Raw genomic sequence first — 19152 nt, 5'->3', positions numbered from 1 at the left:
AACCCCACTTAACCCAGGTTGCGTACTTGCCCGCCACGCAGGGCATTGGCTGGCGAAACCCCTCCTCCAGGTAGCCTGGTAGCTTCCAGAACAGACTGTGAAAGAAAACACTCCACACTCACTAAAGGCCCAAATTGCTGCTGCTGTTACGCCAACGAAGCACATAGCATTTTGAAGAGAAGGGATTGTGACCAAACAGGTCCCACTCAGAGTAGACCCGTCAAAGTTCACAGACGCAACTAACTTAGGCCTGTTCTTTTCAGTGGGTCTTACTCTGAGTAGAACTTAGTTAAATTCTAACTTAGCCATGTCTATTAATTGGAACAGGTTTACTCTGAGTAGAACCATCACTGGCTACAAGTCAGAGCGAGAAAAAGAGGGATGGCCTCAGTTCAAAGAGCATTTGTCCCCAGTGCTTTTTGAAGAAGAGCTTCTTCAGAGGAAACATGGCAGTTTTACCTCTGTCTTCTAACACTCTCCAAATATTCTTTTGCAAATGGTTCGCCATCATGATTTGGAGTGTGCAGAGCACAAGAGTTATAGAACCCTATAGCTGTGAGGTTGGAAAGGACCCCCCAAGGGTTATTTATTGCAACTCCCTGAAATGCAGGAATGACAGCTAAAGAATCCCAGGCGGATCGCCATCCAGCCTCTGTTTCAAAAGCCCCCGAGGAATGAGAGCCCACCACTTTCCAAGGCAGGGCTGTGTTTCCCATAAGGAAGATCTCCTTCAAAAACAGCGTTACTGTCATGTGCAATTCACAGAGTCGGGTCTCTGCCCCAAGGAATACATAGTACATTTGGCATGGGGAGAGCGATACAGAAGGGAGGGGAGGAAGATGGAGACGTGAGTGAACAGAGCGAAAGAGGTGTGTCGCCAGGTGAGAGTTCACCTTAACCCTCTCCTTTGCTCTCCCTTCCCCACCTGCGCCCTCTTTTGCAGGAGGACTAGAGAAGCTCAGCGTGGCTCACAAACTCCCCAAAGCCTACAGCACCGGCTACGTTGGCTGCATAAGAGACGTCACTGTCGACCGTCAAGAACTGCACTTGGTGGAGGACGCTTTAAACAACCCCACCATATTACACTGCTCAGCCAAATAATATGGCCTGCGGCCCTCCCTCCCTCTCTCCTCCCTTCCTCCCCCCACCCCCTCATCCTTCTGGCTATTGCTGTAATTATTTTCTATTTTTGTAAACTTATTGCTTTTTATATTTTTGTGGGGGAAGGGAGGGGGGAAAGCGAGGAGGCAGAGAAGAAGAAGAGGAAGAAGAGGAGGAAGAAGGAGAGACGGAAGATAAAACTTTGGGTTGGGGGGCGTCATTTTTGGTTACTTTTTTGGTGCACTGTTCTCTCTCATCCAAGCTGGTTGGACTCTTGAGCAGGAGCCAAGCCTCCCTGTGGGGTGTTGTTTTTTTTTTAATTATTATTATTTAGAAAAAGAAGAAATCCTTCCAGGCAATGACCAAGGAGCAAACACGCTCCCACCTTCTATATCCCGCCTTCAGGCATCATCCTCTGCTGTAAATGCCATACATACTTGAAACTTTTTCTTAAAAAACATCAGCTTTGGAAGTTAACACCCACAAGGAGGAAATCTTGACAATTCCTCCCGGACCCCAGGCGATGAACTGAAGCCCTCACAGGAGCAGAAACCAGAAGTCCTCTTTCATAACAGCTTTGAACAAAAGAAGCAACAGTCGGGTGGACAATTGGAGGGAGGGGCAAGCAAGGGGGCATGTGGGGAAGGCCACTCGGTGGGTGGGGGGAAACGGGGTGCCTGCTGACGAGGTCCAAGGAAGCTGGAGCAAAAACCTTCAAACCAAGGCACCCACCTGTTGGTCTTTGCCTTATCTTTAGTCTTAAAGAGGTGTGCTATTATCTTCTTGTAACCACAAAAAGGGTGGACAAAAGGTTGGAAAGCTCTCTCGCTCACATGCTCTCATTTTTTATTTCAACGTACTTCCAATGCCTTTAAGTGAACTTGGAGGGGGGGCAGGATTCTCCTCTCTCCTGCAGGAATGTCTGGAGGTATGATCTTGCATTGGGGGGGGGGGCAGAGAGATTAGAGAGGAGACGGGATGGCAGCACTCCTGGGCAGCACCCAAGTCCTCCCAATGGCTGGAAGGTGACTTCTTCTTGAGTTTCCCAATCCATTCTTTGTTGACCACTGAGAAGAGCGGCAGTCTTCTTTTGGTTATACTTCATTAGCTCAGATTGGGTCCTCTCTCCCACCCCACCCCACCCCCCAAAAAAGATTCTGGAACTGATAACTGTGGGTCAAGTGGGTGCTTTAACACTCTAGTGAAGGAGGCAGGGAGACTTCTGTGTCTCTTCAGATGTGGTTGGATGACAGCTCCTGTCTTCCCTGACCATTGGCCATGCCAGTGGGGAGTGATGGCAGGTGGGGATTCCAACATCTGGAGGGCCTTGAAAGGACCCCATTGGAAAGGCTGTGGATGATAGCCTGTCTCCATGTGCTCTATAACACAAAGACTTGTGTGGAGGCATACAGATCTGCTTTTGGGGTCCCCTCCCCTAAAATCCCAATATCTCAAAGACAAAGCCTAGGGATTTGTTCTGAGTTCCAGAACTACATTATTGAGCTCACAGCCCTTTCAACACACAAGTAGTCCGCTTTCTGCAATTTAGCAACCTAACCTTGGTGGGAAAAGCTTTGATGCTTGCCATGGTTAAAAAAATTGGGAGTTAGAAAACCTCGCCATTCCGCTGCCCTCATAGGTCTGTCAGTTGAGTTCCTGATCTAGTTTGTGTTCTGGTCATACACCGCCCTGCACTTCCGATGGAAACCGCCATATGCGGGGTTAGAGCACAGGGCAAGCGGGAGCCACTCTGCCCACCAGCCCCTCCCAGATCTCTATGGTGCTCTACTCCACTTGCCTAACTTTGGGTCTCCCTCCCAAACTCCCCCCCCCACATGGCTGTGTTTTATGGATGCCGGCCTGTTGACGGATGAGGAGGGGAGGGAATCTTATTTCTAAGGTGTGCATGTTAAAGGCAGATTGGGAGGGACTGCGAACCCCAAAGGCCTCTCTGGAACATTCCATACACAGTCGCCTCAGAGGTGGCCCCAAGCCTTTTGGGTGCCTGCGGCAGAAAATTCAAATGGCACCCTCCGCCCACCCCCTTTGGTGGTAAATAATGTAATAAAAAAAGACTAAATAACTGAGATTTTCCTGGCTTTTAATGGTGCTTCACAAATAGGCAGGATGGTGGCATTCTTTCTTCCCAACAGTTTGGGTAGCCTGTGCAGATAACGTACCCCTCACCCCAAGACAGGCCTGCACAGAGAACCACCCAAAGAGGAGTTAACAAGTTGGCAACCTGGCTTTTGTTTTTTAAATAACTCCCCCACCCTATGCACACACACACACACCCCTTGGACTTGCACAGGAGCAGCTGTGAAACCTATTTCCACACGTTATTTTTATCCAGACATGTCTCGACTCTGTGCGGCCTTGCCACTCTTTGTTGTTTACAACAACCTACCGACAGGAATAGGTCTGAGGCCTCAGACTTACTGCGGGAAAACGATCCTTGGAGATGTTGTGTGTGTGTGTGTGTGTGTGTGGCCGTCCCCCAAAAGAACAACTCCCAGGAGCCCTCGCTGCAAGTGTCAACCAGGCCCTTAAATAGAATATTCTGGATTGCTTTCCAGCTATCTGCCACTCTCAGATTGTGGTATTTATATGCCCCTACCTCATGCAACATGGGCTTTGGAATTGCCAGGTTTCAGAAGGGTTGTAGCTGTAAGGCTAGCAGAATTTATGGCTAGAAGGCCGGAATAGAACAGCTCAGCATTTTCATGAGCTGAGGGCGATCACACTGCATGTACAGCACCTGGCCTGTTGCGTGAGCAGGTGCTACTCTTGAGCAGCTGACAGGGACCAAAACACCCCACCCAGGCCCACCAATGGCACCTGATCTGGGTTCCCCTTAGAGCGCGTGGGGGGGGGGGGATAAAGCTTCCTATATTTCCATCCAGGGTGAGTGGATAGAACATCCCCCCCCCATTGCCCCTAATCATGCAATGCCTGGTCTGGTCCCAAAGAGGTGGTCTCAGCACCAAGGATAGCTCCTATTCCTCTAAAGCCGGCTGGAGGCAAACCAAGCCCTTTTGAGCTGCTTCTGTTTCTCTTTTACACTCCACCCTGTTGGAGAACTGCATACAGTGGTACCTCAGGTTACATACGCTTCAGGTTACAGACTCCACTAACCCAGAAATAGTACCTCAGGTTAAGAACTTTGCTTCAGGATGAGAACAGAAATTGTGCTCCGGCGGTGCAGCGGCAGCAGGAGGCCCTATTAGCTAAAGTGGTGCTTCAGGTTAAGAACAGTTTCAGGTTAAGAACGGACCTCCGGAACGAATTAAGTACTTAGCCCGAGGTACCACTGTACTCTTAAAAGGCCACCTCTCTGGCCTGAAGACAGGCATTTCTCTTCTGCTCTGTACCCTTAGTATTTAGCATCATTGCACTGGCAGTGTACTGTTGGGGAGGGCATGTGATGGTCCTGGCTCCTGCTCAAGGGACCCTTGTGCTTTGGGCTGTGGCTTAGTGGGCTCCTGCCTACCATCTCCCTGTTCTCCAGATAAATGGAAATACTCCTGGGCCGTATGTATGCCTCCCTATTTGTGCTTCCCCACATTGGCATACATGCACCGGATTTCTTTGTGAAAGGGAAACTGCCCAAAATGCTGCTGCAGGAATGTACATGCAGCAGACCAGACTGCTAGAAAGGGGTGGTTGTATTTGGAGTCTTGGTCTCTTGAGGACAAGTTGGGGCCAGTACTGAAAAGGCCCTGGCCCTAGCTGAGACCAATCTAACCACCTTGCGACTTGGGACTTCCAAAATGATGTCATTTGTGGACCTTAAGGTCCTCCGCGGGGCATACCAGGAGAGGCTGATGAATTCTCATGAGGACTTTAAAAAATAAATATCACAAACTGATGGGGAAAATAGAATTTTAAGGTCGGAAAAGTGCGATGGTGATAAGATGAAATGGACAGATTCATGCCCCCCTACCAGTAAGGGCCCCCACTACCCGAGGTATTTTGGTACATGAATATCCCATTTATGGTGACATGTTTGGTGTAGCATGTACCTACAATGCTAGGGAAAGTAGTAGGGGATGAGGGCAGCCCCAGTGGTCCTTAGGGAAGGGGGAATCCAAGCTGGAAGAGCACCTTCCTAACTTTCATTCGGATTACCAATTAAAAAGCAACACAAAACAGTGTTTTGAAATAACACTTTAAAAGAGGAGAAGCCCATCCTGCCATCTGTTTCAGTCTTGAGGTGGTGACTGAGGAATGTTCTTTAGAGCATGAATTTGGGTCCAGATTGGTAGGACAGCCGCATGGCTTGTGCCATGTTTATTAGAACCATTTGGAGTTTCCCCCATTGGCCTCACCAGATTTAAATGCAAAAAATGTGTTGTTGGCAGTCAATAGCCTGATTACTGAAGAACCAGGGTTTTTAAAATGATTTAAATAATAATAATCTGGCATAAGGTTCATCCTAAACAAGATTTATTAAGCTTTGGCTTTCAGTTCAGCAATGTTTTATACCCCCCCCCCCAAATACTGCTATTTTTACAAAAGGAAAGATTAATGGTAGAGGTTTGGATCTGTTCACTTGGGTCTTCTTTTTAACAAGGGTTTTGATTTTTTAATGCCCATCTGGCATCTGTTTTGGTTTGTTAGCTCCTTAGGGTAAACAAATGACTTATGGCCTGCTGTACGAATTCCATGGGCTGATGATGCTCTAGCGATGCACTCTAGGGCAGTTGTGCTCCCACTTTTAACCAAAATATGCATTTGGAGAGGCACTTCTTAATTTTCTATCATGCATTTGTATGGCAGTCCAGGCTCAACTTGGGTTAGGGAGCCTGGCTTAATAACCATTACCCATTGAGTTTTTATGTCAGTGCCCCAGAAATGGTTTTTTCTTTTCTTTCTTTTTTAAAATTGAAACCCTTCCATACATTTAAAAGAGGGTGTGGTCCATCTTTCCCTTTTCTTTTTGAAATTAGTGGGCAGTAGTTTCAGGACAGATCCACCACCGATAGCTAGATATTCTCCGATAGCTAGATATTCTCTCCCAATTTCAGATGCAGTATATCTTTGAATAAAGTATTGGGAATCACGAGTACAGGAGGGGTAGTTCACTTCCTACCAGCTGCTGCCAAGAAGCACCTGGTAGCCATGGTGAGAAACAAGATGCGGCGCTAGATAGGCCTTTGGTTGTGGGTCCATTTGTTTGGTCAGTTGGTTTTAGCATCACTGTTGTGGGCAGATAATGGGTGTGCATGTGAAGACACATGCAGTGCTGGCAAGGGATGATGGGAGTTGTAGTCCAAAACATCTGGTGGGCGAAGACCAAGGTAACGTAGGCAAAGTGCTTTTTGTTGAGGGCAGGAATACTGTTCAAACCCCATTTGTTGCATCCGTCTTCAGCTATAAAGTGTTGCCTCTGTCTTCACTTGTGCCACCTGTAAAAAAATGCCAAGCAGCATTAATCATTACCCCTAAAGTTTATTAACTGATACTAGGTTCTCTTCTAGTGAGCTGCACAGTTGGGCAAGTTAGGTGCTTTTAATGGTTCTAAGGTAGTGGGGGGGGAATCTCAGGCCTGGGGGGCAAAGGCAGCCCCACAGGCCTCTGTTTGGCCCAGGGTCCTCTCCTTGGGCCACAATCCCACTTCAGGCCAAACCCATCACCGGCCCTGCTCTGCATTCACCTCTAATGCATTTGCTAGACTGGAATATGTCACTGAACTGTCTTAAAGGAAGGAAAGAGTTCAGTGTTAGAGCATCTTTGGAAGGTCCCAGATGAAATCCCAGGATCTCCAAGGATGAGAGAGTAATAGACCCCCAACCTGGAATCCTGGCAAGCTGCTGCCTGCCAGTGTAGACAGTACTGAGCTAGATGGACCATGTTTCTGACTCAGTACCAGGCAGGCCCCTACCCTTTGGCTGCACTGGGCGCGGCAGAAATCCGGATGGGCCTCTTGACTTCCTCCCCTGGCCTGCCTCCCCAGCTTGTAGTTGGCACAAGCCAGATGTTTTCATCCCCTGCCAGCAGACACCAGCCGCCGCCTCCCCCGAGGCTCGCTTTGCGTCAGACCCCGCAAAAGAGGCATGGATGTTACGAGCCGCCCGTACAACAAGGCCATTGTTGGGAAACTGCTGCTGCAAGAGGGCCGGGCGCTGGCAAAAACATGCAGACAGTGCCAAGCTGCGCAGCCACTCTTCCTCTCTTCTCTCTCTCTCTCTCTCTCGTCCTCTTTCTCTGCCCAGACCTTGAGATTCAGTTTGATTCTGTGCATTGGGTCCCCTTTTTCGGCTCAGCGGTGCAGTTTTGGATTACGTTTGGAGGGAGTTTTATTTCCACCACCTGGTCCGGAAAGCAACAAGCAAAATAAAATATCTAAGCAAGCCACTCCTGAAGAGCCCTCTTGCTCCCCCTGTCGTGGCACCATCAGGGCAGGATTTTAAGGGCAGATATCAAGGGTCCCTCAAGCAAAATGAACAGGAGGCCACCTTAGCAGCAGGGCTGGCTTACGGCATGTTGAAGCAAGTGAACCATCTAAAGCAGGAGTGGGGGGAGCCCTGGACTGCAGGCTGGATTGCCCCCAAAGGTCCATTTCCCCCCACAGCTGCCTGAGATGTTCTATCACCCAATGGGTCCCTGTGCAAAACTGCAGGCTGCATCCTATTTGCTAGACTGGGGTTTGCAATCCCAGTTGGTTGTGCTCTGGATTAATACAAAAAGTGGCCCAATATATCTTGCTACCCAAAACAGCATCCTAATGGGCTACTGTTCGGCAGGAAATGGCCCTGAGGGGCTTAGCCAACCCCCTAATGGACAATCTGCAGTTGAGGACAGACATGGTTTGTTCGAACTGTCTGGCATAGTCTTGAATGCCCTGGGGAGAGAGGGAGAGAGAAGGGGCTGTTTTGTTCTCTCTTTTCCCTCCTCTGGGGACTTCTTTTTTAAATATAAAAAAGCTGGGGATGGAAATTTTGACTCCTAGCTTCCGCTAACAATGGCACCTCAGTTGTCTCAGTGGAAAGCTTTTGGAGTGACAACGGAGGTCCCTCAGGGTTGGTCTCTGGGCAGAAACACAGGCTTAAAAATCTCTCTCTCTGGGTCAGATGAAACCAGGTCATGGCTGTGGTGGGCCATTGCGATCAAATGTGATGAGCTCATGAGTGGATCCACATCCTCTGGATTTCCCCTAAGCAGATGTAGCCTTAATATAGATCCCTCAAATGATTATTCTGCATAGCTCCGTGGGACTTGTAGGTGGCAGTGCCGCGTTGCTCGATCGCCTTCCCTTCCCACACTCTCCTCTCCCAAACCCAGTCGCTGGTCATTTTATTAAGAAGACAGTAACGTATAACAAGAGCCCTGCAGGATCAGGCCAGGGGCCCATCTACTCGGGCATCCTGTTCTCAACATTTGTCAAACTATGTGGCTTCCAGCAACAGGAGGGCTTAAGAGTGAGGCCTTACATCTAAAACCAGCCTCCCTAACCACAGCTGCTGGCCCCGAAAGAGCACCAGGGAGTGCTTACTCATGAGTAAACCAATCACTCTGGCTCTGTAGAAGCACACTGTGTTATCAGTCTTTGACCTGGACCCCGAAACCGCTGGCACTGATGCTCTCAAGGACTGAGGGGGCAGCTCTCCCTCCTGCTCTGGTGGCTCCAGGGCTTTGTCATCCGGTATCAAACCAGAGGGACCCTTGAAGTGACCCTCAGCATTGTATTTGGGGGCAGGGGGCTGCCTGTCCTCTGAGGACTCCATGCCCAGCACCAGCTTGGGGCTAAGCATGTGGCAAGTGGACTGGCCGCTTGAATGTTCTCCCTCCCAACAATGTGGTCCAAAAGAGATGCTTTAAAGCAGGTTTATCCATCTCCGCAAATTCCCCAGTTGGGAAATGCACACAGCTCAGTGCTAGAGCAGCATTGCTGGCAGAAGGTCCCAGGTCCAATATCCAGGAACTCCAAGTAGGGCTGGAAGAGATTTTCTGCCTGAAACCCTGGAGAGCTTCTGCCACTTAGTGTAGACAACACTGACCTAAGATGGACCAATTCAGTATAAGGCAGCTTCCTGTGTTCCCATCAGACACCGCACACCATTAAACAAGTGAAAGAAACTTGCTCTTCGCTTGCACCCTGTACCAGATGCGGTTTCTCCAAAGGAGCCCATCGTTCTTACCTCCTGCACAGCAGCATTTATGAACCTGCCACAGCTGAGCAACTAATAGGCACAAGAAAGTACTTTTAAGGCTATTTAAAGGGATGTGACAAAGTGCCGCCTGCCCAGAGATGTACGGTAGGTGAAAAAGAGGAGGATCAGGCCCTCGAGAGGAAGGTGTTTTGATATGGTTTGGGCCGTTTGTTTCAAGAATGGAAACTGAGCTCATTCTGCCCTTTATATAATTTGTGCACAGGCTGTCCCTGATGTGGCCTGTCATTTAAGCACTGAATAAACACATACGCCTAACAGGTCTAATTTCTCTCTCCCACGCACCATTTTCCAAACTACACATTATCAGCTCTCCAACTGCACGTTTATTTGCAGCTTCACTCCCTCTCACACACAGAAGAGCTGCCTCTCCTGCCCCCCCCCCCAGTTTGCCCATCTGGATCCAGTAGATCTCTCCCTACCATTAAGCCGAGTGAGGCAGATTCCTCAGGTGGCAAAAAGCCTGGGACTTGGTAGAAGGCAGCTTCCTGTGAGTGGCATTCCACAAAGCTTGTCTCAGAGCAAGCCCATTGAAATGAATGAACACACGACTCAGCTAGGTCCATTCATTCCTACGGGGTCTGCTCTGGGCAAAACTTTGCTGAATACCGTCCTACGCTCCTACAGTCACAGTTAAGTACTATCCATCAGATCAGTTTTGCGCTGCGGCGGGAAGGTAATAATGTTATTTGTTTGATCATAAGCCGTGGCGAAACGACGACAACCCGTAAATCTGGCAAATAATTACAAAAGGATAACATTACAGAACGACAAAACCAATTGTCTTGACGGCAGCTCCAGGCGGAACCTAATTTATCGCAAAAACTTCCGTTCTTCAAATGGCGTTCAGGCGCACTCGCAGCAGTGCAGATTTCCTGCCCTTCTCCAGCGCCAAAACAAAAGGCAGGAGCTGTGACAGAGTGCAGCTGCTTTGCATGTAGAAGGTCTGTGGCTCAATCCCCCATGGTATCTCCAGGTAGGCCTGGGAGAGACATCGGTCAGCTGCTCCTAGATGATGATGATGATGATAATAATAATAATAATAATAATAATAATAATAATAATAATAATAATAATAATTTTTTATTATTTATACCCCGCCCATCTGGCTGAGTTTCCCCAGCCTCTCTGGGCGGCTCCCAATCAAGTGTTAAAAACAGTACAGCGTTACATATTAAAAACTTCTCTGAACAGGGCTGCCTTAAGATGTCTTCTGAATGTCAGGTAGTTGTTTATCTCTTTGACATCTGATGGGAGGGTGTTCCACAGGGCGGGCGCCACTACCGAGAAGGCCCTCTGTCTGGTTCCCTGTAGCCTCACTTCTCGCAATGAGGGGACCACCAGAAGGCTCTCGGCACTGGATCTCAGTGTCCGGGCTGAACGATGGGGGTGGAGACGCTCCTTCAGATGTACAGGACCGAGGCCGTTTAGGGCTTTAAAGGTCAGCACCAACACTTTGAATCGTGCTCGGAAACGTACTGGGAGCCAATGCAGATCCCTCAGAACCGGTGTTATGTGGTCCCGGCGGCCACTCCCAGTCACCAGTCTAGCTGCCGCATTCTGGATTAATTGCAGTTTCCAGGTCACCTTCAAAGGTAGCCCCACGAGTGCATTGCAGTAGTCCAAGTGGGAGATAACTAGAGCATGCACCACTCCGGCGAGACCACTCCTGGACACAGAATTAACCTGCGCCTCCATGGACAGCTGTGAGTCCAAAATGACTCCCAGGCTGCGCACCTGGTCCTTCAGGGGCACAGCTACCCCATTCAGGACCAGGGAATCCCCCACACCCATCCGCTCCCTGTCCCCCAAAAACAGTACTTCTGTCTTGTCAGGATTCAACCTCAATCTGTTAGCCGCCATCCATCCTCCAACCGCCTCCAGGCACTCACACAGGATCTTCACCGCCTTCACTGGTTCTGATTTAAAGGAGAGATGGAGCTGGGTGTCATCTGCATATTGATGGACACCCAGTCCAAACCCCCTGATGATCTCTCCCAGCGGCTTCATATAGATGTTAAAAAGCATGGGGGAGAGGACGGAACCCTGAGGCACCCCACAAGTGAGAGCCCAGGGGTCTGAACACTCATCCCCCCCCCACTTTCTGGACATGGCCCAGGAGAAAGGAGCGGAACCACCGTATAACAGTGCCCCCAGCTCCCAGCCCCTCTAGACAGTCCAGAAGGATGTTATGGTTGATGGTGTCAAAGGCCGCTGAGAGATCCAGCAGATGCTCCCAGTCAGTGCAGATAATGCTGGGTTAACTGGACTTATGATCCAATTCAGAATAAGGCAGCTAACTATGTCTTACGGGTTGTGGCTCACTATTAGAGCAGCTGCTTGGCAGGCTGAAGGTCCCATGTTCAGTCTCTGGCATCTCCAGTTAAAAGGCTCTCGCATCACAAAGCTAAAAGTAACCAGTTCCAATTGTCAGACCCAGAGGGCAGTTGCTGTAAGGCTCACATGTTTGTCCATAATCAAATGAGGGATATAATTTGGCCCCAACAAAAGGAATCGAGTTGAGGCTCACTTCAAGAAGACGTGTTGCAAAACTCCAGCTCCCATTCTTGGTTATTGTCAAGAGCAAGCCAGCAGTTGGAATCCAACAATATCTGGAGGGCCACATGTTCTCCCTACCTACCTGTCTCAGCATGGTGGGTGGGGCTTAAAGGTAAAGGGTCCAGTCACGGACGACTCTGGGGTTGCGGCACTCATCTCGCTTTATTGGCCGAGGGAGCCGGCGTACAGCTTCCGGGTCATGTGGCCAGCATGACTAAGCTGCTTGGGGCTTACACACAGGTAAATAAATCTGCCTAGGCCTGCAGTTTTCTTCACTCTGAACTCCCTCGCCCTCTAGTGGCCAGGTAGATTTAACTCACTAGAACAACTCTTCAGAGGCCCCATTGAACCAAAGGTGTGTGCCCATGCATGCACACACACAATTAAATTGTCTTAACACACAGGCATCTCCTCACCCCAGGCAACTCTAAGGGGTCTCTAACTGGGCATTATTTATTGCATTTATACCCTCACCTTCTTCTCCAAAGAGCTCAAGTCAATGGGTTCTCCTCCCACTCATTTAATCCTCACAACAACCCTGTGAGTGTTAGGCTGAAAGGAGACAGTGATGGCCCCAAGGTCACCCAGGGAGCTTTCTTGTGGACTGGAGACTTGAACTGTGGTCTCTCCCAGATCCTGGTCGAACCACTGTGCCGCACTGGTTCCCCAGCAACCTCAGGGGGGTGCAAGAACTGTGTTCTCTCTGTGTGTAAGAGACACACACATAGAGAATAAGGCCAGCAGTGGCTGCTCATTAGGATGTCTAAACATTGCCTCCACTGTTGAATTGGTAGCAAGGAAGATGTTGCTGTGCTCGGGTGCTTTGGGGCTTCCCATTGAGGCACCTGGCTGGCCACTGTGAGGATAGAATATTAGACCTGGTGGACCTTTGACTCACATTACATTCATATTTTTAGAACATCCTGCCCTGTGCACAGTTCTGCATTGGTTGAAAGCTCACACACCACCTTGTGAATCTCAGTGGCTGGTAGGGTCATTTTATTCCATTGTTTTGCTGCTGTTAACAAACGTTGCATGCCAGCACCCCCCAATCCCTGCTGAGCAGGAGCAATATTCCAGGGAATTCAAGGTTCTCTCCCAGGGTTGTGCTGCCATTGGGAAATTGAGACCCATAGGAGACTAAGAAATAGGGTTAATTTGCACATATTTACACCCAAAGCCTAACAACAACAACAACAACAACAAATAATTTATACCCCGCCCATCTGGCTGGGTTTCCCCAGCCACTCTGGGCGGCTTCCAACAAAACACTAAAATACAATAACCTATGAAACATTAAAAGCTTCCCTAAACAGGGCTGCCTTCAGATGTCTTCTAAAAGTTTGGTAGTTATTTTTCTCTTTGACATCTGGTGGGAGGGCGTTCCACAGGGCAGGTGCCACTACCGAGGAGGCCCTCTGCCTGGTTCCCTGTAACTTGGCCTCTCGCAGTGAGGGAACCCCCAGAAGGCCCTCAGCGCTGGACCTCAGTGTCCGGGCAGAACGATGGAGGTGGAGATGCTCCTTCAGGTATACTGGAGACAGTTCAGAGCATCACATCTCAAGAGCGGTGGGTTTCCCCAGCGCTGGATTTCCAAGGCATCCTGACCGCCATCTCATTGCCTCTGCCCCAGCCTGCCAAGATGGTTCCGGCCCTCACAGCAGCTCCTGAAGTTCTGCCCACTTCTTTTCTTCTTCCCAAGAATGCCTGCTCCAAGCAACTCCTCCCCATCTGTCTGCCTGCCCCACTGTATCCAGAACTGTTGGGGGTTTTTTAAGAGCATTTTTCCTGTGTGACATCATGCCCCCCCCCCTCACTTTGACAACTGGATGGTTTCCATTGATGGGTTAATGATTCGCTTCCTGGCCTGAGGGATAAAAAGCTTTTCCTGTATTTTTCATTGGCCTGGCATCTTCCCTTCAAATGCTATCTAAATCCCATCATTTATTAATTTCTCAACACACCTTAGCAGTTACGGGTGCCCTTGCACCCCAAAACTCTGTAGATCTGTAACACTACCCTTCTTTGGATTTTTGCTAAACACCTTTTTTTGAAAAAAGAAGAAATATTCATTTTCCTACCAGCGTTCTGCCCGGACACTGAGGTCCAGCGCCGAGGGCCTTCTGGGGGTTCCCTCGCTGCGAGAAGCCAAGTTACAGGGAACCAGGCAGAGGGCCTTCTCGGTAGTGGCACCCGTCCTGTGGAACGCCCTCCCACCAGATATCAAAGAGAAAAATATGACACCAAACTGGGAGGGGTGGCTAACACCCTAGAGGACAGGATCATACTTCAAAACGACCTTGACAGATTAGAGAACTGGGCCAAAACAAACAAGATGAACTTTAACAGGGAGAAATGTAAAGTATTGCACTGGGGGAGGAGGGGATGAGAGGCCCAAATACAAGATGGGTGACACCTGGCTTGAGAGCAGTACATGTGAAAAGGATCTAGGAGTCTTGGTTGACCACAAACTTGACATGAGCCAACAGTGTGACGCAGCAGCTAAAAAAGCCAATGCAATTCTGGGCTGCATCAATAGGAGTATAGCATCTAGATCAAGGGAAGTAATAGTGCCACTGTATTCTGCTCTGGTCAGACCTTACCTGGAGTACTGTGTCCAGTTCTGGGCACCACAGTTCAAGAAGGACACTGACAAACTGGAACGTGTCCAGAAGAGGGCAACCAAAATGGTCAAAGGCCTGGAAACGATGCCTTATGAGGAACGGCTAAGGGAGCTGGGCATGTTTAGCCTGGAGAAGAGGAGGTTAAGGGGTGATATGATAGCCATGTTCAAATATATAAAAGGATGTCATATAGAGGAGGAAGAAAGGTTGTTTTCTGCTGCTCCAGAGAAGCGGACACGAAGCAATGGATCCAAACTACAAGAAAGAAGATTCCACCTAAACATTAGGAAGAACTTCCTGACAGTAAGAGCTGTTCGACAGTGGAATTTGCTGCCAAGGAGTGTGGTGGAGTCTCCTTCTTTGGAGGTCTTTAAGCAGAGGCTTGACAACCATATGTCAGGAGTGCTCTGATGGTGTTTCCTGCTTGGCAGGGGGTTGGACTCGATGGCCCTTGTGGTCTATTCCAACTCTATGATTCTATTCTATTCTATCTGAAGCTGTCAATCGATAGGGTTCAGTCATGGAGGCTGGTCCATTAGGAGAACAGGAGGAGGAGGAGGAGGGCAAATCTAGAATGAGTTGGCTCCTCCTCTCATTGCATAGAGGTAAAGGTAAAGGGACCCCTGACCATTAGGTCCAGTCGTGACCGACTCTGGGGTTGTGGCGCTCATCTCGCTTTATTCGCCGAGGGAGCTGGTAGCACACGGAAACGCCGTTTACCTTCCCGCCGGAGCAGTACCTATTTATCTACTTGCACTTTGATGTCCTTTCGAACTGCTAGGTTGGCAGGAGCAGGGACTGAACAACGGGAGCTCACCCCGTCGCGGGGAATCGAACCGCCAACCTTCTGATCGGCAAGTCCTAGGCTCTATGGTTTAACCCACAGCGCCACCCTACCCTCCAACATTTCTCACATGAAAATAGGGACGTCCTGGGGAAAAGTGGGACATTCATAAGAAACCGGGAGGGCTTCTCTAAATCAGGGACTGTCCCTGGGAAATAGGGACACTTGGAAGGTCTGTCATTAGCTCTGGCTCAGCCAATCGTCTTCTGCTCCACTTGTCCTGATGGGCGCCAGCCAAGAAAGCTCAGTGTCATTTCGTCTGCCTGGCAGAAAGAGCCAAAGAATTTGAGCAGGGAGAAAGAGGCCTTTCCTAGCTTCAGGATCTCAGCCCCTTTCAACTAGGAAAAGGGCAAGGAAATAACATTTTCTGGCTGCAAAGTCGTTTGCTTAATCGCTCAGTTTTGAATCTCTCCCACCACAGCAAGGACATGGTGTGTTAATAGTATAAATAACATTATTTAATCGTAAATATATAAATAATATAACAGCCCAGTGCATACACAGATGTCTTTATTTAAGAAAACACTACACCGTTTTACACTTCCCAAAGAAATAAAAATAGTAAATCTCTTAAGTGGTTTACAACCTGTCTTAAAATGTAAAACAGAGCATTGCAAACTATCAAAACAAACCATCACAAATGAAAACAGAACTGAAAGGCCCACATTTAAAGCAGAATAATTAACAGAAAACCTCTTTAAAAATTTTTTAACACCCTTAGAGATTTTTGAAACATGAATCAATGCTTTCAAATATTTCAAAGCAGAAAAACAACTTAAACCTACAAAATAGATAGCCAGATAGATAGATAATAAAGCCACAACGAGGCAGCATTGCATAGTGGTTAGAGATTAGGACCAGGACCTGGGAGACCAAGGTTCAAATTCTCCACTTCATCACAAAACCCACTGGGTGACTTTGGGCCAGTCACTGCCTCTCTGCGTAACCTCCCTTACGGGGTTGTTGTGGGGATTAAATGAAGAGGGCAAGGGAGAATCATGTATGTCGTCTATATATCATCACTTTGAGCTCTTGGGGGGGGGGGGAGGCAATGAATAAATGCAAAAGGGTAGTGTTTGTGTGAGGTTATTGTTTTGTTTTGTTTTTCTTCCTGTTCTTATGTGTTTTGCTTTTTTATCTTGCATGTTTATGCTGCGAACAGCCCACAGATCTACGGGTGAAGCGGGGAATACAAATTTGCTAAGTAATAAATAATAAAATAATGTTGAAGCTTTTGCAGAGGCGGCTGCAAAAAACAGGACAACTTTTTGTTCGGGAACCAACCAACCCCCCCCAACTCCCAATTAACGCCGCCCGCTTAAAAACACCTCATCCCCTCAAAAAAACAAATCTCCCTAAGTTAAAATAAACTTCACACTCCCTACTAACGCTTTCCAGGGCTGTCTCTTTAAGCGCAGCTCCTCCGTTGCCAGGCGGTGCCTGTTGCCAGGCGGCGTTGATTGGCGGATCGGGGATTCCCCTCTCACACATCTCTCTCTGCAGGGAGGGCTTTCCCCTTGGCTGACACGTGGGTTTGCCAGAGCCCCAGCTGGAGGAGCGCGGGGCGGAGGCGTGTCCTGGGCTGCTTCCACCCTCCGGCCAATGAGCGGCTTCGGCGTCAGGCGAGAGGGCGGGCCAGGGCGCCCATATATGGAGGTGGGCGAGGGGGCGTGGCCCGGGAGTGTCGCCCCTCCCTCGCTCCCTCTCTCAGTCTTTAGGGAAGCCGCTCCCTTTGGCTCCTTCGCCTGAACTGGGGCTGATGCTGCGAGAGGAGCGGACCGCGCTGTGAACTAGGGAAATACACGCAACTTTTTTTTTTTTTTTGGTGTGGCGGGGGGGGGGGGGGGCGTGTCCCTCCCGGGGCTGGAGCTGCGATGACCTCCCGCAGGTAAGATCCGCTTAATCTCCTGCGGCGCGTCCGAAATGTGCGGAGTTTTGCAATTTGGGATTTTTGTTTGCCTTCGGTGGTGGTGCGGCGTGAAGCTCAGAAACGGGGCAGCGGACAGCCTCCGTCCCCACCCCGTTCTTCCTTTTCTTCCCCACACCGCTCCGTATCTTATGTTTGCAGGTAGACCGCACCTGAACATGGAGGATTTAGAACAACCTCCTTCTCCCCACCCCCCACCGCAAAAAGGTGGTGTACTTCTGCGGATGTTTTGCACTACAGCTCCCGTCAGCCCTCTGCCAGCGTGGGGTGGGTGGGAATAATCCCTTAATATTTGGAGGTAGATTGCCCCTTATCATGGAGGGTCTCTTTATTTAGATCATCCTTCCCACCCACCCCAGGCTTCTCCAGATGTTTTGGGCTACAACTCCCACCCGCACCCCACCCTCCCAGCCAGCCAGTGTGTTTTTGAGTTTGTAAACAAGGCACAGGGTCTCTTCCCTCCTTTCCGACCCACCCCCTTATCTGTTATTATTTGGAGGTAGACTCCCCCTGATCGTGGAGGGTCTCTATATTTAGCTCAGCCTTCCCCCCACGTTTGCTGTCCTCCTCTAAATGTTTCGGACTACAACTCCGTCAGAGCCCCCAACCCGCTCCAGACAGTACATGGCGAGGAGGAGGGAGAGTTGCCCAACTCTCCTCTCTCCGACCCTCGGTACCTAATATTTGCAGATAGACTGTCCGTGAGCATGGAGGCCTGTCTTTAGGTCAGCCTTTGCCAAGCTGACGCGACTCCCCCCCCCCCCCCGCCGCCCATCGCTTTGCAATGTTTTGGACAACAACTCCCATCAGACCCAACCAGTACACTGTTTGCACTGCGGGGCTGTTATTTTCAGTTTCTTAATTTCTTCGTTCTTAGTTGTTCTGACTAGTTTGCCTTTAAAATAAATTTAAAAAGCTCTGTGTCTGTGCGTAAAGCAAACATTTGTAGCCAATCTACTCTGAGTAGACCCATTTAAATCAATGGACCTTGCTACCTTAGGTATGTTAATTTCAGTGGCTCTAAACTGATCGGACTTTGTTGGATTAATTAAATGGAAAGCAGCAGCAACCGCCTTTTTGTCCCATCCCCCTTGCCTCCTGTTTGCGGTACTTGGAGGTAGACTGCTCTTATACAGGGGTGTACCATGTACCTGTTGTGTAGAACACTTTACAACAGACTGATCTTATTTGTTGCTGCTGCTGCTGCTGTTGTTGTTGTTGTTGTTGTTAACCTGCCCTTCATTCTAAGGCCCCGGAGTTGATTATATTTAAAGCATGATATTAAAAAGGTAAAGGTACCCCTGCCCGTACAGGCCAGTCTTGACAGACTCTAGGGTTGTGCGCCCATCTCACTCAAGAGGCCGGGGGCCAGCGCTGTCCGGAGACACTTCCGGGTCACGTGGCCAGCGTGACAAAGCTGCATCTGGCGAGCCAGCGCAGCACACAGAAATGCTGTTTACCTTCCCGCTGGTAAGCGGTCCCTATTTATCTACTTGCACCCGGGGGTGCTTTCGAACTGCTAGGTTGGCAGGCGCTGGGACCGAGCAGCGGGAGCGCACCCCGCCGCGGGGGTTCGAACCGCCGACCTTTCGATCGGCAAGCCCTAGGCGCTGAGGCTTTTACCCACAGTGCCACCCGCGTCCCTCCAAATGATATTAGAAACAGTTAAAAACAACATACAATCATGGGACTAATATTTGTCTTAAAACTATACATTATCAGGTCTCGAAATCCAGGGCAAAGAGGAACGATTGAGCTACTCTGGTCATTCCTGCATCATGTGGTAGGGAAGTCTTAAGTCAGACTGAACTGGGTGAAAGAGAAAAGTTTCCTTCTGCCTCATCATCAGCTTCCTTTGGTCATTTCCACATTTTAATCTCTCCCTCCAACCCGCCCCAATTTTCTTCTTTCGAGCTCCGGAGGCTG

At 49.3% G+C, this 19152-nt stretch overlaps 2 protein-coding genes across 8 annotated transcripts in view; both read left to right on the top strand.

The window, feature by feature from the left end:
• The window catches only part of AGRN (agrin), a 245128-nt gene extending 241944 nt beyond the window's left edge, over nt 1–3184 (top strand). For 5 of the 6 annotated variants that reach the window (XM_077931365.1, XM_028740790.2, XM_028740796.2 and 2 more), the window contains one exon: nt 944–3184. In XM_077931365.1, the coding sequence (XP_077787491.1) occupies nt 944–1101 (158 nt within the window). In that variant the 3' untranslated portion in view covers nt 1102–3184. The remainder of the gene's footprint in view (nt 1–943) is intronic. The other variant, XM_077931367.1, reaches the window with a different exon arrangement.
• A 13832-nt stretch (nt 3185–17016) lies between these two features.
• LOC114602500 (tyrosine-protein phosphatase non-receptor type 11-like) overlaps nt 17017–19152 on the top strand; it is a 61414-nt gene continuing 59278 nt past the window's right edge. The window contains exon 1 of one of the 2 annotated variants that reach the window (XM_028740798.2): nt 17017–17187. In XM_028740798.2, the coding sequence (XP_028596631.2) occupies nt 17174–17187 (14 nt within the window). In that variant the 5' untranslated portion in view covers nt 17017–17173. Of the gene's footprint in view, nt 17188–18989; nt 19010–19152 lie in introns of those variants that run through there. The other variant, XM_077931364.1, reaches the window with a different exon arrangement.

The sequence above is a fragment of the Podarcis muralis genome, chromosome 7, assembly GCF_964188315.1.
Source record: "Podarcis muralis chromosome 7, rPodMur119.hap1.1, whole genome shotgun sequence".
Classification (NCBI taxonomy): Eukaryota; Metazoa; Chordata; class Lepidosauria; order Squamata; family Lacertidae; genus Podarcis; species Podarcis muralis.
This window is presented reverse-complemented; position numbering and strand designations above follow the sequence as displayed.